Raw genomic sequence first — 22,703 nt, forward strand, 5'->3', positions numbered from 1 at the left:
GCGGGCCTCTCACTGTTGTGGCCTCTCCCGTTGTGGAGCACAGACTCCGGATACACAGGCTCAGCGGCCATGGCTCACGGGCCCAGCCACTCTGCGGCATGTGGGATCTTTCCAGACCGGGGTATGAACCTGTGTCCCCTGCATCAGCAGACGGACTCCCAACCACTGCACCACCAGGGAAGCCCTATTCATATATTCTTAAATCTTGATTTTGAATAATATACTGAAGTCCTGGTTTGTAGTATTTTCCAGTTCGCCTGATACAAATACTGCCACAACGGACAATTTCAAACTAGGAAACCGATGAAACAATGATTGTTAATCAGCAAGAACTTGCCCACCCTTCTTTGGGACCCACACTTGACCAACCTAACTTAAAAGCTAAGTCTTAATGCAGGCAGACATCTCCAATGAAGACTGTAAAATGGCACTATGAAATCATTATGATTTTAATTGCATTTCTCTCAGTATACTTTTTCTTTTAAAATTAATTAATTAATTTTTTGGCTGCATTGGGTCTTCCATTGCTGTGCCCGGGCTTTCACTAGTTGCGGCGAGCAGGGTCTACTCTTTGTTGCGGTGTGCAGGCTTATTATTGTGGTGGCTTCTCTTGTTGTGGAGTGCGGGCTATAGGCATGTGGGCTTCAGTAGTTGTGGCACGCAGGCTGTAGAGTGCAGGCTCAGTAGTTGTGGTGCACAGGTTTAGTTGCTCTGCTGCATGTGGGATCTTCCCAGACCAGGGCTCGAACCTGTGTCCCTGCATTGGCAGGAGGATTCTTAACAACTGCACCACCAGGGAAGCCCCATCCCTCAGGATTCTTGATGTTGAAGTTTTTTTTTTTTCTCAAAAAATGCTCTTTATTCATTCACATATATTATTGCATTTAATGCTCACTTCATACCCATGAACAGAGGAAGCAGAAAGATAATTCCTTCACAGATGAAGAGTTTGAGATCCATAATAAAGTCCTTCTTCCCAATTAACAGCGAGTGAACAGAAGATCAAAAACCACCTCTGGAAAAAAAAAAAAACCACCTCTGCTTTCAGCTCTCCAACTTCACCCTTCTTTCTTGAAGACAATGGAGTGTTCAGCCCTCATTTTCACATATGTTTATTGTTATTAAAAATATTTTTAGCAACAAACTTGAAGTATAACCAAAAATCCATACTTCAAAATGTACAGAAATTATATTTACATATAATTTTTCACATTAACTCATTCAAAGTGTAACTATTATATTACAGGTGTTGGTTGAAACATCTAGGCATCTTAGCATTTTATCTTCATATCATGCAAAACTAAGTCCTAACCAGGACTTAGTGTGTGTCCTGTCTGGTTAAATTTTTATTCCTATTTTTTGCCTACTTTTATTTTGTGCGATTTGCCTATTTTCTCTTTTTTTGACAAATAGGAGAGCAGGGAAACAACAAAGACATCTGTGAGATTTCACTCATTCACCAATAATGTGAGTGAATTTTTTCTGAATGTAATTGTAATTTGGAATAGGTTCTCATGTTTTCTTCAATTTTTTTTACTATGCATGACATAATGACCACATACATTATACATGTTTAAGATAAATCTGCATTAACATATGCTACCTCAGGCCTAAGTCCAAACATTCAATTACACAGTAAATTAAGCCCTGTTTTGTAGTGTTTGCCGATTTCCCACCATAGCCAATGTCAAATTGCCAACATAATGTCACTGAACATGGAGTTGGGAAGCATTGTCAGTAGGCCACCATTGTATACTTTTTCCACCTTACAGGTTCAGCAGCAGCAAATAATTTTAAGATTGTAGTTACCATAGTAGAATGATTATAAAGTGACAGCTTTTGCATATTTTATGAATCATTTAATGGATGTATAGTTGACTTAGAATAAATTGCAAGTATTTGAAATGTACATTTTGACATTTTGATACTTGTGCACACCCCTGAAACCAGTTTCCTCCTGCCATTTTTAATTCATCCTCAACATTAAAATTGCTGTTGCAAGGGACTTTCCTAGTGGTCCAATGTTTAAAAATCCGCCTTCCAATGCAGGGGACCCGGGTTGGATCACTGGTCAGGGAACAAAGACCCCATGTGCCGTGGGGCAACTAAGCCCCCGTGCCACAACTACAGCAGAGCCCGGGTGCAGAAACGAAAAATCCTACATGCCACAACTAACACCCTATGCAGCCAAATAAATAAATATTTTTTTAAAATTACTGATGCAAGAACATATGCTACTTTTGTGATGACTATTTTCAAGTGTTTATATAAACGGAATGACTGTTGGATCCTACCCCTGTGTTAGATCATTTATCATATCATGCACATTTTTATGCTTGTGTAACATCATGTATGTAGTGATTTTTAAATTTATAATTCCAGGTATCATGTCATTGAATACATAATTTCTTAGCATGTATTTCTAAAATAAAAGAGCCCTCACATAACTCTGGTAACTTTATTGCACATGAAAGTATTCTAAATATTACTGCATATCAGCACAATTGGGGACACAGTGTGTTAGATTTTGAATGCTAACACCCTTCAATGCAGCCTGGACGTACAAGCTCATGTACCACAGCACAAAAGATGTGTGACAGAAATGAAACCTTGGGAAAATAAAATGGGAGATGCTGTCCCAGCATGGCAGGGGTGGCCACACAAACACTCCAGGTAGATTGTGGGACAGGCGTGTTATAGGGATGCTCAACATTCTGGCGTGTGGGTCACACACAATCACACAGTTCTCATGGATCCATGTGATGAGGTGGGTGCAGACTGGCTTAGAAAGTATAGCCTCTCCCACATCACTGCAAGTTTGATGATTCACTGATGGTGTTCAGGGACTGGGTCATCACCTTGTTACAAGCGGGAGATTCACACCTGTGAGCAGCTTTATCAAGCAAAGGACTTGGGGTGGGGATTTACAGGGTTTATGTGAGGTGTCAGCCTGCATTCAGTCCTTAGCATTTGGATGAAGGTTTGTCAAGGGTGAGTCCTGAGGAGTTGTGGGCACGTTCTTGCTGATTAGCAATCATTCGGTGATTTATGTTTTTCTGGTGGGTAGGAGGAGCTGTAAGGAGATGGGTGAGGGGGTTAGGAGGAAGAGCCTTTTTTACAGGGAGAGTGCTGCAGTGGACATCCTTTGTCCTTCAGGGACCCTCACAGGGCTCGAAATACTTACCAGGACAATTTGTACCCAGGCACATTGTGAAGTGGGTTCATGAAGAACATGGACACGACCTTGGAAACAAATCACTGCATATGTCTTATGGTGGAGGTATGTGTCATATTTGGGGTGATGCTGAAGACCCTGTGTGGTTTGTTGTGTTCGTGCTGCTGTCCCTGTGAACAACTTCACAAAAGGAAAGGTGTTTGCAGGGAGATGTACACTGGGGGAGGTGGAGCTGGAGGCCCTGGTGTGGATGCAGACGTGAGCTGTGGGTAGTTCATGGTCAGGACACAGCTGATGTATTCTGTGCAGGGAGGTGCAGAAGAGAAGCCAGTGCACCTGTTCAGTGTAGAGGATGCACTCTCATCAAAGGGATGGCAGCTGAATGCCATTCTGGAAGTCCCTCAAACTTTCTGAACTGCAGACCCCTCCTTTCACAAATGGGAAAAATAATAATACATTCCGAGCACTGGGCAGGTTGGGTAGATAAGTGGGGTCATTCACAGGAAAGCCATCAATGTTTGTTCCCAGTGAAAAGATAGTCCTGTCCATCAGCATGGGGTAGAGGGAATGAGAGGGGCTCTTGGGGAGAAGGGTACAGAGGGTGTCAGGATGGGCAAGGTGTTCTTTGAGTCCCCAAACCTGCTTGGGGAGTGAAAGAGGACTACAGTGACCAGACTGTCTGTGACCTGAACCAGGTGACCTAACATTGAATCCCAATTCCTAGTCCATTGCTGGGGGTTCACAAGCAGAGCAGAAGATACCCTGTATGTGGGCCACACTTTCCTCTCAAGAAATGGTCCATTTGCTGCAGGATAAATGCCCCTACATCCTCCCACCCTGTTACCACCTAAACTACAACCCCAGTGCCCTCCGTGACCTTTCTGATTCCTGCTCCATCTGAACTCCCTGGGTCCTCTCCCACAGTTCCTTGGGTAGGAAATGGGACTTTTCAAATCCCCTTCACAGCATTTGTTCCCTTTGAGCAGCCACAGCAAGGAGCAGAGGCTGCAGAGTCTAGAGACCTCTTTGTGGATTCTGACTGAGTCCCCTCTGGGGTTGTGACTTTGAGGAAGTCCCCTCTCAGCCCTTCCATTACTTCAGGTCTGAAATGGGGATATTATCAATACCTCCTATGGATTTAGAGGATTGTGGAGGGTACATGTGAGATCCAAGTTCCTCAGTGCCCAAGTGGCTCCCTAGGTGCCCTTTTTGGTGGTGCGTAAGGATCCTCCCAATACTCTGTCCTTGTCTACAGAGAGTAGGTTTATGTTTGACTGAAATGGATTTAACAGTGTTATGGGAAAACTTTATTCTGACACTTGTTAAAATGGTAAGGAATTCTTTATTCAGAACTATCAATATTTTGGATGTGTCAAGCTTCTGACAATATAGGTGAAATATTGAGTTCAACTTTAAGACAGCTGAGGATTTGAGCCAAGGAGTAGAGTGAACGGGTCAGTGGATGGAAAATTACTAACAGAAAACAGGGTAAGGGGTGTTCTTGGTAAACCAACTTAAAAATCTTGCCGTAGAGGTCAGATATCGAGGATAGGAAATGGGTGTTTGATCAGATATCACTGAGGGAGTTATTCTTACTAAGCGGGCTTTGCAGATTTCTTGATAAAACTTGGCTAAGCAGGCCCTGCAAGGATGGGTCAAAGACCAAGATCTGTGGGAAAGAACGCTCAGAAGATTCCGACTAAAGCTTAGGCAAATAGGCTTTGTCAGTCTCTGGTGTTGAAGGAAGTGACTTTTTGTCCTCCAAACAATATAGGTTCATTTCTCATTTGGTTGTTTTTGTTCGTTATGGACCAGCTGAGAGGAAATCAAGGTGGCAGTGTAAGAGGACTTGAGCTCACTTCTCCACATGAACACATCAAAAATACATCTACAGTGGAAAAATCTTCACTGAAATCTAAATGGAAACTGGCAGAAGGACTCCTGTACAACCAAGGTTGTAAGCATCATACACACGTAATCCGGCAGGAAGGGAAGAAAAGCACTGGGGTCTAGAGATGTGGGACTCAGAGGAGAAGGGAGATCACAGGTGGCAGACACCCACCCGGGGCAGTGAGCTGATCGAGCCACAGACTGGGTGACCCATTCCTAGGTTCTATATGGTAGAGGCAAGCCTCCTTACTTGTTGGAGGACGAGTGGGACAGAGAGAAAGGTTGGAGGATCCTGGACTCTGTTTGGAAGGAGTGTGCATGCTCCCACCGGGTCCTGGGGCCGGGCAGAGAGAGGTCTGCTTCAGCAGCTGTCGGTTTCCAGTGAGCAGGTTCACCACACACCCCGGCCAGAGCAGAAGAAATGCTCTGCCTCCACTAACTCCATGCCCCAACATGTCGCTGGATCTGGGGCAGTCAAGACCAGGGAAAGACTCCATTTATGGATGAAGAGGCAACCTAATCCCAGGGCAGAGCCCAGGTGGGGCTGCGGTGCCCATTGTGGGAACTTGCTCCACTGGTACATGAGAAGCAGCCCACACCTCTGACGGTAGCTGTTTGGCCACAGCTCACCCACTCCACCATACATGCAGAGAAACAACACTGGCTCTGCCTTCTCCCTTTGGAGCAGTGCCACAGCAGGGCGGGAATGGTGGAGGCTGGAGACACTGGTCAGCTGGGAGAGAGTAAGGGGTCTTGTCCCAGAGGCAGGATAATATATGAATAATTGCCCAGCCTGAAGACCAAAGAAAGAGCCCAGAGACAAGGACAGAGACATCAATGGTTTAATGGATAGGGGATCTTACTTATCCAGAGCAAGGTCCTGGAGACACACTCCCACCATTGTCTGCAGACAGGAGGCAGAATGTGAATGCAGTTCTTTTTTACTGGGGGGCAGAAGGAGTTTACCTGATTTAGAGGGAATTGACGTGAGGTTAGCTCATCAGTTCTCAGGGAAACCATCACAGGAGAACAGCACTCAGCCCCTTTGATAAACTATCAATGTGAAGAAGTTATGATCTAAAGATTAGAACAATCACTACCTGTGGCTAGGGCAAGAAGGTAGGCATTGACTGAATAAGCCTTATGATTAACAGGGAAGGTCAGCCATGTGAGTAGGGTGCAGGTGAATCAGACTGGTGGGGCAGGGATGTACATAGAGCAAGAATACAGCCATTTTGTGTGGCCTGATCATCCATCAGTGTTTCTCAGTGACTTGGGCACAATCACTGACTATGCAGCCAGGAGAGCCTTTGCTGGGGGACCAAAAGCTGTGCTTTCCCTCTTGTTTAGCTGCATCAGGCCTGCCCAATATCTCCTTTCCAGATTCCCAGTCAGGGTCCTGTCTTTTTTCTTGTCCCTGATCATAGCTTACAAAATGACTCTAGCACTTCAGGGTGCACGCATTTCAAGAGCAATAGGATGTTTATTTACTTCTAGTTACCACTGGATGTCGATGTGGTTTGGCTTCAAGGAGTCTGAGATTAAATAAATGCTGTGAAGTATACCCCCCCTTTTCCTCATGTATCCCCACCCAGACCTTAAGAGGGATGGAGCCGCTTCCTCGCCCCCCCACCACAGCTGATTTCCCAGCGCTCCGCTCGGTGCTGTTTGGCTTTATTCCTGGTGCTTCCAGTGTGGGGCGCCACTGCTTCAGGCCACGGAACTACATTACACAGAAGAACTTGCGCTAAGAGAACGTTCATCCAATGAAAATCTAGAAAAGGGGCATTTCCGGGAGGGGAACATCAGGGAGGAGAACTTCCGGTGTCTTCGTAAGGAGATTTTGATTGTTGTTGAGACTGTAGACCTGTTCAATATCTCCGCTGTGCGGTGTTGGGAACAAGGTGAAGGGCCCAGGAGGCGGAAGTGGAGGGTTTGTGCGCACTACACAGGGGCGGGGCGGGGACGACGCCGCCGCTTGCGGGGAGTAACCGTGCCGACCCCGACCCGGTCGCTGGACTGTCGCCGCTCCGCTCCGCGCAAAGGCTCCGATGGCGGCTCCTGCGCTGAGGGACCCACCTCAGGTAAACGCTGCGGTCTCCGGGTTCTCGCCTGCCCGTTTCCCCACCGAAATACAAACGCCCCGAGTGAGCGGTGCCTGGACAGGTCTGGTCCAGGACAGTGAGAGCTTCAGGGGTGTTTTATCTATTTCTGACCACCAGTGTATGCGGTGTGAATGAGGCTTGGAGATGCAACCGAAGCAGGAACATTCCGGGGACGTGTACTCCGTCTTGTTTCTGCGAGGAACTAAGTTTGAGGCCAGACTGTATCTGCAGTGGTAGCTGAGAGGCTATACTTTTCTTCTTAGGGCCCTCGGAGCGGTGGAGAGTTTTGAACAAAGGAAGGACACAATCTGAGTTAGGCTTTTAAAAATTCTCCAAAGCCTGTTCAGTGGAAGAAAAGACTCTAGGTGGACGATGAGGACTTTGAGGCAGAGGGAAGTTGTGGCTTTTCCAAGGTCACAACTGATAAACGGTAGCACTGGAGACGGAGGCAGGGTGGGGAGATTAGCCAGTAAGCCCAAGATTACCTGGCTCTGGTTCCGCCATGGGGCCAGGGAAGGCCTGATATACTGGAGTACCACCATGGTCACTTTCTTCTATGGCCTGCTTGTTCCCACAGATTCCCAGGGCTGCAGAAGCACTTTTGGTTAATGGAGGTTGTCCCAATCCCTCACTTGTTTTGACCCCCACGCACACATTCTCTGTATTTGAGGTGTCTTAGTGTTCTTCACCTGCCATTCTACTAGCTTTTTGGTATGGGGACTTTGGAGAACCTCATGCTCTGGGTACTGAGAGCAGGCCCAGATGTTCTATGGAGGGAGTATGGAAGGTTACTCCAGAACCCACACCAGTATGTGGAAGTACTTTGAGGTGAGGTTGAGTTGGTTTAGGTAAGTGCAGGTCTCCTTTATTTTCTGGTGGGAATAAACAGCACAGAAAAGCAGGATTTCGGCTTCAAATGACTGCCTGTGTGTTCTGGGGGTATTGGGAGATTCAGATCAGAGGAGGGATGTTTTCTACCCCAGGTCTCAAATGGCTACATCTTTTTGGGCAGTAGGGGAAGTGTGTGGGAAGATGGATTGTGGGTTTTCAGGAGTGAGACCGTTCATGGTTTCATTTGTCCCTCTTATACCAGGGCAGTGTGACCTTTGAGGATGTGGCCGTGTACTTCTCCTGGGAGGAATGGTGTCTTCTTGATGAAGTTCAGATACACCTGTACCTTGATGTCATGCTGGAGAACTTTGCTGTTGTATGCATGCTGGGTAAGGCCCTCACACCCACCCCTATCCTCTGAGCTAGGTTCTTCCTTTCTTCTCTTCCTCAAGGGCAGCTCTGTCCTCCCATCTGGAACATGGGCACTGCTTTCTTCTTAAATTCCTTGGTTATGTGCTGTGGTTACTATGGCTAGGCAGAGTGCATCCCTAGTCCTTAGTGCCCGAACACCAGTAGCCCCAAAGTTGCAGCTAAAGATTCAGGGTCAGTAGTCTTTTTGTAGATTGTTTTTAGTTTTATTGAAGTATTGTTGATTTACAATTTTGTTTTAATTTCTGCTGTACAGTAGGTCCGTGGTTATCCATTTAAAATACAGCAGTGTGTACATGTCAATTCCAAACTCCCTAACTATCCATCCCCTTCACCCTTCCCCCTTGGCAACCACAAGTTCATTCTCTATGTCCGTGAGTCTGTTTCTGTTTTCTAAATAAGTTTATATGTATCAACTTTTTTTTTAGATTCTGCATATCTTTCTCTTTGTGACTTAACGTCACTCAGTATGACAGTCTGTAGGTCCATCTATGTTGCTGTGAATGGTGTTATTTCATTCGCTTTAATGGCTGAGTAATATTCCATGGTATATAAGCACCACATCTTCTTTATCCATTCAACTGTCGATGAACATTTAGTTTGCTTCCATGTCTTGGCTATTGGAAACAGTGCTGCATTGAACATTGGGGTGCATGTATCCTTTCAAACCATGTTTTTCTCTGGATATATGGTGAGGAATGGGATTGCTGGAATATATGGTAAGTCTATTTTTCGTTTTTTGAGGAACCTCCATACTATTCTCCATAGTGGCTGTACCAATTTACAGTCCTAGCAGCAGTGTAAGAGGTTTCCTTTTTCTCCACACCCTTTCCTACACTTGTTATTGTAGGCTTTTTAATGATGGCCATTCTGACTGGTGTGAGGTTGTACCTCATTGTATTGAATAGTTTTGATTTCTATTTTTCTGATAATTAGCGATGATGAGCATCTTTTCATGTGCCTATTGCCCATTTGTGTTTTTGCTTTAGAGAGATGTTTATTTAGGTCTTCTAGGTTGTTTGTTTTTTGTTATTGAGTTGTATAGCTGTTTATATATTTTGGAAATTAAGCCTTTGTCAGTCACATTATTTGGAAATAGGATATCTTTTTGTTTTCTTTATGGTTTCCTTTGCTGTGCCAAAGCTTATAAGTTTGATGAGGTCCCATTTGTTTATTTTTGCTTTTATTTCTGTTGCCTTGGGAGACTGTCATGGTCAGTAGTCTTGCCATCCACCTGATCAATCCCTCCTTGTTTGCCCTGTCTTTGGCCAGGTGACTGTCCAAATGAATGGTACCCAAACTTTGCTCCATTCTTGTACCTGACATATTTTTGTGCCTGACTGTGTGACAGTGTTGTCACTGACATGGTTACTACTAAAACAGACCATAGGATGTTTTTTCAAGACCTTTTTTCAAGATTCCAATTTCTCTATATCCACACCAGCATCTGGTTTTTTGTTTCTTTTTATTTTTTTAACATTTATTTATTTATTTCAGTTTCGCCAAGTCTTAGTTGTGGAAGGCTGGTTCCTTAGTTCTGGCTCACTTGTTCCTTAGATGCGGCTTGCAGACTCCTTAGTTGTGGTATGTGAACTGTTAGTTGTGGCATGCATGTGGGATCTAGTTCCCTGACCAGGAATCGAACACCGACCCCCTGTGTTAGAAGCGCAGAGTCTTAACCACTGCTCCACCCCGGATGTTCCAGCATCTGTTATTTTCTGTTCTCTTTTTCTGTTTTGTTTCCGCCTTGCTGGGGGGCTTGTAGGATCTTAGTTCCCCAAGAAGTGATGACCAGGGATCGAACCTGCACCCCCTGCAGTGACAGCGTGCAGTCTTAACCACTGGACTGCCAGGGAGGTCCCTGTTATTTTCTGTTCTTTAGATCATAGCCATCCTAATAGGGGTGAAATGGTATATTTTTCCCATTTCAATTACATCCCTTTCGGTGTGCTTATTGGCCATTTGTACAGCTTTAGAAAAACATCTGTTCAAGTTCTTTTTTATTTATTAATCAAGTTGGCTTTTTGGTTGTTGTTGAATTAAAGATTTATCCATAAATTCTGGATATGAATCCCTTTTTATATACGTGTTTTGGAAATGTTTTCTCCCAATCTGTGGTTTCTTTCTTACTGTGTTTATAGTGTCTTTTGATGTTAAAAAGTTTTTCATTTTTTTCCTTTCTTCCCCCAGCTTTCTTAGGCTATAATGACACATAAGTTTGTGTAAATTAAAGGTATGCAACAAAAATTGTTTGTTTTTATGAGGTCCAATTTGTTTATTTTTTGTTTTGTTGCTTTTGCCTTTGTTGTCAAAGGCAAGAAATCATAGCTGAATCCAACGTTTTGAAGCTTTACTTGTTTGTTTTTTCTAACTCTCCCTGTAAACAAGGCTCTTACATGTTAGCTCTTACGTTTAGGCCTTTGATATATTTTGAGTGAATTTTTGTGTATGGTGTTAGGTAAGGTTCTAATTTCATTGTTGTGCATGTGGGTATCTGGTTTTCCCTGTGCCATTTGTTGAAAAGGCTGTCCTTATTCAATGAAAATCATCCTCTTGTTAGTAATTATTGCATCATATATTTGAAGGCTGATTTTTAGACACTCTAGTCTCTGTTCTATTCCACTGGAGTATATATCTGTCTTTATGCCAGTAGCACCTTACGGTGTTTTGCTTACTGTAGCTTTGTAAGAAAGTTTGAATTCATGTGTTGTGAATCCTTCAACTTTGTTGATTTTCACAATTGTTTTGGCTGTATTGAATCCCTTGAAAGTCTATGTGAATTTGAGTCTGAATATTTTTTTTTTGAATTTTTCTATTTCTTGAAGACGCCATTGTTTTTGATAGGGATTGCATTGAATCAAAAATCCCCCATCTGAGTGTTAAAACTGATGAACCTACACGAACATATCATTATCACTCAAAATCTAAAGTTTGCAATAGGGTTCACTCGTGGTGTTGTACATTCTGTGGGCTTTGATGAATGTATAATGACACGTATTCACCATTATAGTATCATACAGAATGTGTTCAATTTTCAACTAAAAATTCTCCATGCCCCACCTGTTCATCCCTTCTTCCCCCATACTCCTTGGTGTCCCCTGATTATTTTTTACTGTCTCATTAGTTTCCCCTTTTTGAGAATGTCATATCCTTGGATTCATACAGTATGTAGCCTTTTCATCTTGGCTTATTTCACATAGTAACATGCATTTTAAGTTTTCTGCATGTCTTTTCATGACTTGATAGCTCACTGCAGTTTATTTGTAAATAATGTTGCTGTTCTCTAGATGTATCATGTTTATCCATTCATCTACTGAAGGATTTCTTGATTACTTCCAAGTTTTGAAAGTTTTGAATAAAGCTACTGTAAATATGTGTTTGAAGGTTTTTGTGTATATGTCCCTTTTCAACTCCTTTGTATAAATACCACAGAGTACAATTGCTGGAGGATATAAGATTATGTTCAGTTTAGTAAGAAACTACCAAACTGCCTTTCAAAGTGGACTCTACCATTAAGCATTCCAATCAGCAATTAATGAAATTCCTGTTGCTCCACACCCTCACCAGCATTTGGTGTTGTCAGTGTTTGGATTTTGGCCATTTTTATAGGTATGTATTGGTATCTGCTTTTGAGTTTAATTTGCATTTCCGTGCATCTTTGTATATGCTAAATTGTTATGTGTATATCTTCTTTTAATAAAGTGTTTGTTAAGGTGTTTTGCTCATTTTTTATTTGGGTTGTTGTTTTTGTACTGAATTTTAAGGTTTTTTTTTTTTTTTTTTTTTGCGGTACGCAGGCCTCTCACTGTTGTGGCCCCTCATGTTGCAGAGTACAGGCTCCGGACGCGCAGGCTCAGCGGCCATGGCTCACAGGCCTAGCCGCTCTGCAGCATGTGAGATCTTCCCGGACCGGGTCACGAACCCGTGTTCCCTGCATCGGCAGGCGGACTCTCAACCACTGCACCACCAGGGAAGCCCAAGTGTTTTTTGTACTTAACTTTTAGGCCCATTATCCATTTTGAGTTAATTTTTTGTGAAGGGTGTAAGGTTTGTGTCTAGAATTCATGTCTTGGCATGTGATGTTCGGTTGTTCCAGTACTATTTATTCTAAAGACTTCATTTATCTCCATTGTATGGCACTTGTCATCTGTCAAAAGTCAGATGAGTGTATTTCTGTGGATCTGTTTTTGCGCTCTCAATACTGTTCATTGATCTGTTTCTCTGTCCTTTACACAATACTGCACTGGCTTGATTACATTTCGTTTTTGTTTTTTTTCACCATGCCACGCAGCTTATAAGTTCTTAGTTCCCCAACCAGGGATTGAACCCTGGGCCCTCAGCAGTGAATTTGCAGAGTCCTAACCAAGGGTGCCAGGGAATTCCCAGGCTTGATTACCTTAGATACTAAGTCTTGTTTTTCTTTTCCTTTCTCTTTTTTTCTTTCTTTTTCTTTTTAAGATACTAAGTCTTGAAGTTGAGTAGTGTCAGTCTGCGACCTTTGTTCTTCAGTATGGTTTTCGCTATTCTGGGACTTTTGTCTCTCTGTATAAACTTTAGGATCAATTTACTTATGTCCACAAAATAATGTGCTGGGATTTTGATTTGGATTGCATTGAATCTAGGTGCAGTCTAGGTGAAATTAGAAAGAACTGACTTCTTGACAGTAGTGGGTCTTCATATTTATGAACGTGAAATATCTTTCCATTTATTTAGTTCCGTTTATGTAGTTCTTTGATTTCTTCATCAGAGTTTTAGAGTTTCCCTTATGTAGATTTTTTTTCTTTTTATATTTATTTATTTCTGGCTGCGTTGGGTCTTTCTTGCTGCAGGCGGGCTTTCTCTAGTTGCGGCAAGCAGGGGTTTCTCTTCATTGCGGTGCGCAGGCTTCTCATTGTGGTGGCTTCTCTTGTTGCAGAGCATGGGCTCTAGGCACATGGGCTTCAGTAGTTGTGGCACGTGGGCTCAGTTGTTGTGGCTCACAGGCTCTGGAACGCGGGCTCAGTAGTTGTGGCTTATGGGCTTAGTTGCTCCACAGCATGTGGGATCTTAATGGACCAGCAATCAAACCCACCTCCCCTGCATTGGCAGACAGATTCTTAACAACTGTGCCACCAGGGAAGTACCCCTTCATGTAAATCTTGTATATGTCTTGGTAGATTTATAATTAAGTGTTTCTTCCTTTCTCTCTCTACTTGTTTAAGGGGGTGTTAATGTACATGGTCTTGTGTTTTTAATCTTGTGTTTTTAATTTCAAATTTCACTTGTTTATTCTTGATGTATTGGAAAGTGATTGACTTTTGTATAGTATCCTTGTATCCTGAAACTTGGTTATAATTGCTTCCAAGTTCCAGGATTTGTTTTGGGGTTTTTGTGTGTGTGTATATTTTGGATTTTACATAGCTGGTTATATCATCTGAGAATTAAGGCAGTTTGATTCCTTCCTTCCCAATCAGTATAACTTTTATGTAACTTTCTCCTATCAGTCCATTAATTATGATTTATAGTATAAAGTTGAAAGGGAGTTGCCAGAGGGAAGAGCCTTGCCTTCTTCATCTTATTGGGAAAGTTTCTAGTTTTTCTCTAGTTTTTCATCTGGTAAAGGTGAGAGTATAGGGTTTATTTCAATTGTCAAGTTGAAGTTCTTTTTCTATTTTTAGTTTACTAGGAGATGGAGATTTTGATCATGAATAGGTGTTGGATTTTGCCAGATCTGGTTTTCTGAATCTATCAATGAGATCATGTATTGGTGGATATTTTTTCTTTTTTCTTTTGGCTGTGCCACAGCTTGCAGTGTCTTAGTTCCCTGGCCAGGGATTGAACCTGGCCTAAAGCAGTGAAAGCACCAAGTCCTAACCACAGGACTGCCAGGATATTCTCACATATTTGTATTTAAAGTGGGTTTCTGGACTTAACTCATGGCACATTGGTTAAGAATCCACCTACCAACGCAGGGGACATGGGCTTGATCCCTGGTCCAGGAAGATTCCACGTGCCACAGAGCAGTTAAGCCTGTGAGCCACAACTACTGTGTCTGTGTGCTGCTACTATGGAAGTCTGCATGCCCAGATCCCGTATTCTACAAGAGAAACCACCACAATGAGAAGCCTGCACACTGCACTGAAGAGTAACCCCTGTTTGCTGGAACTAGAGAAAGTGCACATGCAGTAAGTTGATACAGCCACTATGGAGGACAGTATGGAGGTTCCTTGAAAAACTAAGAAAATAGCTACCATATGGCCCAGAAATCCCACTACTGGGCTGAGATCCCACTACCCTGAGAAAACCAGAATTCAAAAAACTACATGTACTACAGTGTTCATTGCAGCACTATTTACAATAGCCAGGACATGGGAGCAACCTAAATGCCCATTGACAGTTGAAGGGATAAAGAAGATCTGGTACACATATACAATGGAATATTACTCAGTCATAAAAAGGAACAAAATTGAATAATTTGTAATAAGGCGGATGGACCTAGAGTCTGTTATACAGAGTGAAGTAAGTCAGAAAGTGAAAAACAAATACCATATGCTAATGCATATACATGGAATCTTAAAAAAATGGTACTCATGAACCTAGGGGCATGACAGGAATAAAGATACAGATGTAGAGAATGGACTTGAGGACACAGGGAGGGGAAAGTGTAAGCTGGGACGAAGTGAGAGAGTAGCATTGACATATATACACTACCAAATGTAAAATAAATAGTTAGTTGGAAGCAGCTGCATAGCACAGGGAGATCAGCTCAATGCTCTGTGACGACCTGGAGGGGTGGGATAGGTAGAGTGGGAGGGAAGCTCAAGAGGGAGGGAATATGGGGATATATGTATACAGATAGCTGATTCACTTTGTTATACAGCAGAAACTAACAAAACATTGTAAAGCAATTATATTCTAATGAAGATGTAAAATAAATAAATAAAGTGGATTATTTTGAGAGAACATATAGCTGACTCCTGCTTATGGATTCACTCTGATAATCTCTCTTTTCATTGGTGCACTGAGACTATCAGTGTTTAATATATTGATATAGGTGGATAAATATTTAATGTATTTGTTACCATTTTCTACCATTGACCATATTCTTTGTTCCTATTTTAGTCTTCCACTCTTGTTTTTATTGTTTAGATCAAGCATCTTGTATGATTGCATTTTCTCTCCTTGTTAGCATATCAGATATACTCGTTTCTTTTCATTTTTTTAATGTAGTTGTGCTAGAGTTTGCACTCTGTATTTACATCTGATTGAAGTCCACTTTCATATAACACTGTATGGCTGCCTTGGTAGTTTGAATATCTTATAATTTAAAAAAATCCTAATTGCTATCCTGCATTGTATTATTGTTATCATTTGTTTTAATTTTACATAAGCATACATAAATGGGTGTGTTTTAAAATGCATAACGGGGCTTCCCTGGTTGTGCAGTGGTTGCGAGTCCGCCTGCCAATGTAGGGGACACAGGTTCAAGCCCTGGTCTGGGAGGATCCCACATGCCTCAGAGCAGATAGCCTATGTGCTACAGCTTCTGGGCCTGTGCTCTGGAGCCCATGAGCCACAACTACTGAGCCTGCATGCCACAACTACTGAAGCCTGTGCACCTAGAGCCTGTGCTCTGCAACAGAGGAGGCCACTGCAATGAGAAGCCTGTACACCGCAACAAAGAGTATCTCCCGCTCGCCACAACTGGAGAAAGCCCACATGCAATAATGAAGATACGATGCAGCCAAAAATAAATAAATTCATTAATTAAAAAATGCATAATGGAGTATACAGTTACTATTTTTCCTTAGGAGACATGCATATGGGCAATGGCTACATGAAAAGATGCTCAATATCACTAATAGTTGGGAAATGCAAATCAAAACCACAATGAGGATTTCCCTGCTGGCACACTGGTTAAGAATCCACCTGCCAATGCAGGGAACATGGGTTTGAGCCCTGGTCTGGGAAGATCCCACATGCCCTGGAGCAACTAAGCCTGTGAGCTACAACTACTGAGCCTGCACTCTAGAGCCCGGGAGCCACAACTACTGTGCCTGTGTGCCACAACTTCTGAAGCCTGCACGTGTAGAGCCCATGTTCTACAAGAAGAGAAGCCACCACAATGAGGAGCCCGTGCACCACAGCGAAGAGAGCCCCTGCTTGTGGCAACTAGAGAAAGCCCACATGCAGCAATGAACACCCAACACAGCCAAAAATAAATAAAGAAATAAATTTATTAAGAAAAGAATAATCCACCTGCCACTGCAGGGGATGTGGGTTAGATCCCTGATCCAGGAAGGTCCCACGTGCTGCAGAGCAGCTAAGGTCCCATGCCACACTACTGAGCCTGCACTCTAGAGCCCATGAGCCACAACTTCTGAGTCCGAGTGCCACAACTACGGAAGCCTGTGTGCCCTAGATCCTGCACCACAACTACTGAGCCCATGTGACAGAACTGCTGAAGCCTACGCACTCTAGGGCCTGTGTGCTGCAATTTTCGAGCCTGCATGCTGCAACTACTGAAGTCTGTGCACATAGAACCTGTGCTCCACCACGAGAGAATCCACCACAATGAGAAGCCCGTGCACCACAACAAAAGCCTAGCCCCCACTCATCACAATTAGAGAAAGCCCACATGCAGAAACGAGGACACAATGCAGCCAAAAATAAATTAAAAGTTAGGAAAAAAACCCACCGTGAGATACCACCTCACACATGTTACAACGTCTGTTGTGAAAAAGCCAAGAAATAAGTGTTGGTGAAGTTGTGGAGAAAAGGGACCCCTTGTGCACTGTTGGTGGGAGTGTACATTGTTACAACTACTATGGAAACTATGGAGAATCCTTACAAAATTCAAAAAGGAACTTCCATATGGTCCAGCAATTCCACCTCTGTGTATTTATCCACAGGGAGTGAAATCATCGTCTCAAAAAGATACCTGTACCTCAGGTTTATTTCAGCATTATTTACAATATTCAACAGATGGAAACAACCTAAGTGTCCATTGATGGATGAGTGGATCTAACAAACATGTGGTATATGTGGCATATTATGCAATAATATACAACCATAAAGAAAGATAGAAATTTTGCCATTTGCCTCAACATGGATAGACCTTGAGGACATTATGCTAAGTGAAATAAGTCAGAGAGAGAAAGACAAATCCACTTGTCCCACTGTTTCCACGGAGGATTGGTTCCAGGAGCCCCTGCATATACTGAAATCTGTGGATGCTGAAGTCCCATAGTCAGCCCTCTGATTCTGAAGTTTTCCCATTTGTGGATTCATCTAGCTACAGATCATGTGATCCTGTGTGTATTTGTTGAAAAATATCTCTGTACAAGTGGACCCAAGTAGTTTTAACCCATGTTGTTCCAGGTTTACCTGTACTACATGAGTATACTTACATGTTGAATCTTTAAAACAACAACACCACCACCAAACTCAGATACAGAGAAAGGATTAGTGATTGCCAGAGCGGGGCAAGGTGGTTAGAAGAAGTGAGTGAAGGGTGTCAGAAATTACAGACTTCTAGTTATAAGATGAGTAAGTCCTGGGGATGTAGTGCACAGCATAGTGACTTTAGTTAATACAACTGTATTGTACATTTAGAAGTTTCCAAAGGGTAGATCTTAGAAGTTCTCATCAGAAGAAAAAAATGTAATTATGTATGTTAACTAAACTTATTGTGGTACTCCTAGCAGTGTATACATAAATCATGTTGTACAACTTAAAGAAATACAATGTCCCATGTCAGTTTTATGTCATTGAAAGTTTTTTATTCTCTTATGGTCTTCCTTTCTCTATGAAACCCAAATTTGTGATCTATGTCATTTTTTCTCTCTGAAGAACTCCTTTTAATATAGTTCCACAATTTTTCTGTGTCTAAGAACGTGTTTATTTCATCATCAGTGTTGAAGATTTATGTTGCTGGTTACCAAATTCTAGGTTGGTGATGTCCCCTCCCCCTTCCCACTTTAAATATTTTACTCCATTCAGTTCTTATTTCCCTGAGTTCTGAGGAGAATTGAAATGTAATTGGGTGGCTTTTTTTGGCTTCTCTTGGGAAAGGTGTTGATTCCTTTAGCCTCTTTTAGTATTTTTTTTTCTGCATTTGAATGTGATAAGCCTAAGATGTAGTGTTTTTGGCATTAAACCTGCCTCATGTTCACTGAGCTTTCTCGATCTGTTGGTTGATATCTGACATCATTTTGTTAGAAATTCTCCATCATTATTGCTTCAAGTATTTATTCCGTTTCTTTTTTTCTTTCTGTTTCCATATGTGTGTGTTAAACATTTTGTGTTTGTCCCACGGATGTTGTATATTTGGGTATTTATTTTTTATTTTAATTTTTGTATTTTTTCAGTTCATTTTTCAGTTTTGGAAGTTTCTCCTAACAGAAAAAGAAGCTCAAATATTCTCTCCTCAGCTGTGTCCAGGGTACGAATAAGCCCATCATAGTCATTCTTCATTTCTGTTATGGTGTACTTGTTCTTTAGCATTTCTTTTTGGTCCTTTGTTAAAATTTTCATCTCTCAGCTTACATTTCCCTTCTGGCATTGTATGCTGGCTGCTTTATCCATTAGTAGGCATTAATTAGCATATTAGTCATAATTATTTTATATTCCCAATGTGATTGTTCAAACATCCCTGTGATATCTGATTTTGATTCTGAAGCGTTGTCTTTTCAAACTGTTTTGTGGGACACTGCAGATCTTCAGAAGATGCCATGGTTGCAAAAGAGTTAGATCAATTAGATTCTGCCAGTACAATAGTTGTTTAGGTGGGGAGATACATTCCTAACATTTTGTACTCCATCCATTGTACATCCTTTCCTCTGGCTCCACCGGATGTTCTTTTTTTGGCCCAACTGCGTGGCATGCCTGACCAAGAATTAAACCTGTGCCCCTTGCATTAGAAACAAAGAGCCTTAACCACTGGGTCACCAGGAGAGTCCCTGCACCAGACATAAAATGTAATATTTATATATTGTGTATTGTGTACTTAGTTCCTCTTGGCCAGTATTGGCTATTCAGCCATCCTGACTATGTTAGGACTTGTATCATTTGTGTCCCGTGTAGTTGGTCAAATTGGGATGGAGAGTCCTTTGGGCTTCATGGGATGGACATGACTCTGGTCTCAGCAAAAAGCCTCAGAGGTGGCCTGATTAAGATGAATGACAGGGCTTCCCTGGTGGCAGAGTGGTTGAGAGTCTGCCTGCCGATGCAGGGTACACGGGTTTGTGTCCCAGTCTGGGAAGATTCCACATGCCGCGGAGCGGCTGGGCCCATGAGCCAGGGTCACTGAGCCTGTGTGTTTGGAGCCTGTGCTCTGCAACAAGACAGACCACAACAGTGAGAGGCCTGCATACCGCAAAAAAAAAAAAAAAAAAAAAGAATGACAACTGGGAAAGGCCTTGATATTAGGTCTGTGTTTGAATGACAACTGGGAGAGGCCTTGATATTAGGTCTGTGTTTAAGTCATATCAGGAAGTATGACTGCCTCTTGACTAGTGTTTTAGTGCCATTGTCAGTGGCTACAAATCACTTCTCTCGTCTTTCTCCATTCGTGACATTCTGCCAACTTGTTATTTCTACTACTTCCCATTTTTATTCTGACTGCACTCTCGGATTCATTACCTACCACCTCTCTAAACCACTTATCTCATGTGGTCTTCACACTGTTTTTCCTGTAGTACCTACTGACACTATTTGTGTCCTCAACATAGGGATCCTTTAATATTTCTGGAATGCCAGTGACATGTTGCAGTCAGATTTTCTGAGACCTGGACATACACTTTTTTTTTTTTAACATCTTTATTGGAGTATAAGTCCTTTACATTGTTGTGTTAGTTGCTGCTGTATAACAAAGTGAATCAGCTATATATACACATATATCCCCATATCCCCTCCCTCTTGCATCTCCCTCTCACCTTCCCTATCCCACTCCTCTAGGTGGTCACAAAGCACTGAGCTGATCTCCCTGTGCTATGCAGATGCTTCCTACTAGCTATCTGTTTTACATTTCTTAGTGTATATATGGACATACACTTCTGTACGTTATCAGAGGTCACCAGGAGATGCAGTCCTGGTAAAGGCGATTGACAAGGAGTGAATTGCACAAGACGCCTTTCGCTTTGGGCCCCATCCAGTCCTTGTGTCCTGTACTTGGTGAGAACAGCTGCTTCTCAATTTGACCCCAAATTCATTTCCTGAACACAATCCTGTGGACTGGTTCTTTCACTTGTCAAATGTAGACTTGTGATGGCCTCACTCCCCGCAATAAACTCAACATGAACTTCATCATCGCTTGTTTTCAGGTTCTTTTCCTGCAGTTGAGGATGAAGAGATGCCTTCTGAACAGAGTGTATCTGCAGAAGGAGTGTCACAGATGAGGACCCCCAGGGCAGGTTCATCTCCTGAGAGGGCCCAGCCGTGTAAGATGTGCATCCCTGTTTTGAGAGACATTTTGCACTTGGCTGAAGAGCAAGGAACAAATAGGGAGCAGAAAGCATACAGATGTGGGGCATGTGGGAAAGAGTTCTGTTTCAGTGCAAACCTTCAAGAGCACCAGAAGCAGCACATTAGAGAGAAACCCTTCAGCTGTGATATGGGGAGACCCGCATTTTTCAAAAGCTGCAGAATCCATGTAATGGAGAATCTCTCTACCTACCTGGAGATTGGGAACAACTACGTGGCCAACATGGAACTTCAGCCACAGACCACTAATACCAGGAAGAAACTGAACAACAGTAAGGAGTGTGAAGCTGTTTTTCACAGTGGAAAAGGTCATCACAGCTGGGGAGAAGGCAAGAAAGCCTCCAGATACACAGAAATACTTATTCAGGATGAGAGAGTCCTCACTACTGAAGGGTTTTGTGAGTTCAGAGAATCCGGGAAAGCCTTCACCCAAAGAACTAACCTTATTCAGCATGAGCAAGTTCACACTGGAGAAAGGCCTTATGAATGCAGCCATTGTGGAAAATTTTTTAGCCAAAAATCCCATTTCCTTACACATCAGAGAGTTAACTGTGGAGGAACGCGCTATGACTGTAGTGAATGTGGGAAATCCTTTAGCCTAAGGAAGTACCTCAGAGCACATAGGAAAATCCACAGTGGAGAAAAGCCTTATGAATGCAAGGAATGTGCTAAATCTTTCATCCAAAAGTGGAACTTAATTGAACATCAGAAAGTTCACACTGGAGAAAAACCTTATCAATGCACCCAATGTGGAAAATATTTTGCCCGCAAATCCAATTTCCTTGCACATCAGAGAGTTCACACTGGAGAAAAGCCTTATGAGTGCAATGAATGTGGGAAATCTCTTACTACTAGCTCTGGCCTCTATTATCATCTGCGAGTTCACACTGGAGAAAGGCCTTATGAGTGCAGTGAATGTGGGAAATCTTTCACTACTTGGTCGATCCTTTGTAATCATCAGAGAATTCACAGTGGAGAAAGGCCTTTTGAGTGCAGTGAATGTGGGAGATTCTTTACCCGAAATGAAAAACTCAGTGCCCATATGAATGTTCACACTGGAGAAAAGCCTTATGAGTGCAATAAATGTGGGAAATCGTTTACGAGTAGGTCGAACCTTTGTAATCATTGGAGAGCTCACAGTGGAGTGAGGCCATTTGAGTGCAGTGAATGTGGGAAATTCTTTAGCCAAAAGGCATACCTCAATGCCCATAAGAAATTTCACACTGGAGAACAGGTTTATGAGTGCAACAAATGTGAGAAATCTTTAACTCCTAGGCTGAACCTCAAGTGTCATCAGAGAGTTCATACTAGAGAAAGGCCTTATGAGTGCAGTGAATGTGGGAAATCTTTTGTTGCTAGGAGTGGCCTCCAGTATCATCAGAGAGTTCACAATGGAGAAAGGCCTTATGAATGCAGTGAATGTGGGAAATCTTTTACTGCTAGGTCGAGCCTTTGTGACCATCAGAGAATTCACACTGGAGAAAGGCCTTATAAGTGCAGTGAATGTGGGAAATGTTTTACTGGTAGCTCTAGCCTTCTTCGTCATCAGAGAGTTCACAGTGGAGAAAGGCCATATGAATGCAGTGAATGTGGGCAGTCATTTACTAGTCGATCCTCTCTCTATGATCATCACAGAGTTCACACTGGAGAAAGGCCTTATAGGTGCACTGAATGTGGGAAAGCCTTTAAGAAAAGACAGCTCCTCCGCATCCATAGGAAAATCCACACTGGAGAAAAGCCTTTTCAGTGCAAGGAATGTGGTAAATATTTCACCCAAAGGTGCCACTTGATTAAACATCACAGAGTTCATA

At 42.6% G+C, this 22,703-nt stretch overlaps 1 protein-coding gene across 1 annotated transcript; it reads left to right on the plus strand.

Annotated features, from left to right (window-relative positions):
* On the plus strand, positions 1-22,672 carry LOC111171338 (uncharacterized). Its single transcript, XM_089901964.1, is given in 4 exon segments — positions 1-7,149; positions 8,264-8,390; positions 20,733-22,522; positions 22,525-22,672. Coding segments are annotated over 4 exon segments (1,980 nt in total). The 5' UTR covers positions 1-7,116; the 3' UTR covers positions 22,555-22,672.
* Positions 22,673-22,703: the final 31 nt, after the last annotated feature.

The sequence above is a fragment of the Delphinapterus leucas genome, chromosome 20, assembly GCF_059928025.1.
Source record: "Delphinapterus leucas isolate spDelLeu-1000000601 "Yukka" chromosome 20, BTC_Dleu_Yukka2, whole genome shotgun sequence".
In the NCBI taxonomy this organism is placed as follows: domain Eukaryota; kingdom Metazoa; phylum Chordata; class Mammalia; order Artiodactyla; family Monodontidae; genus Delphinapterus; species Delphinapterus leucas.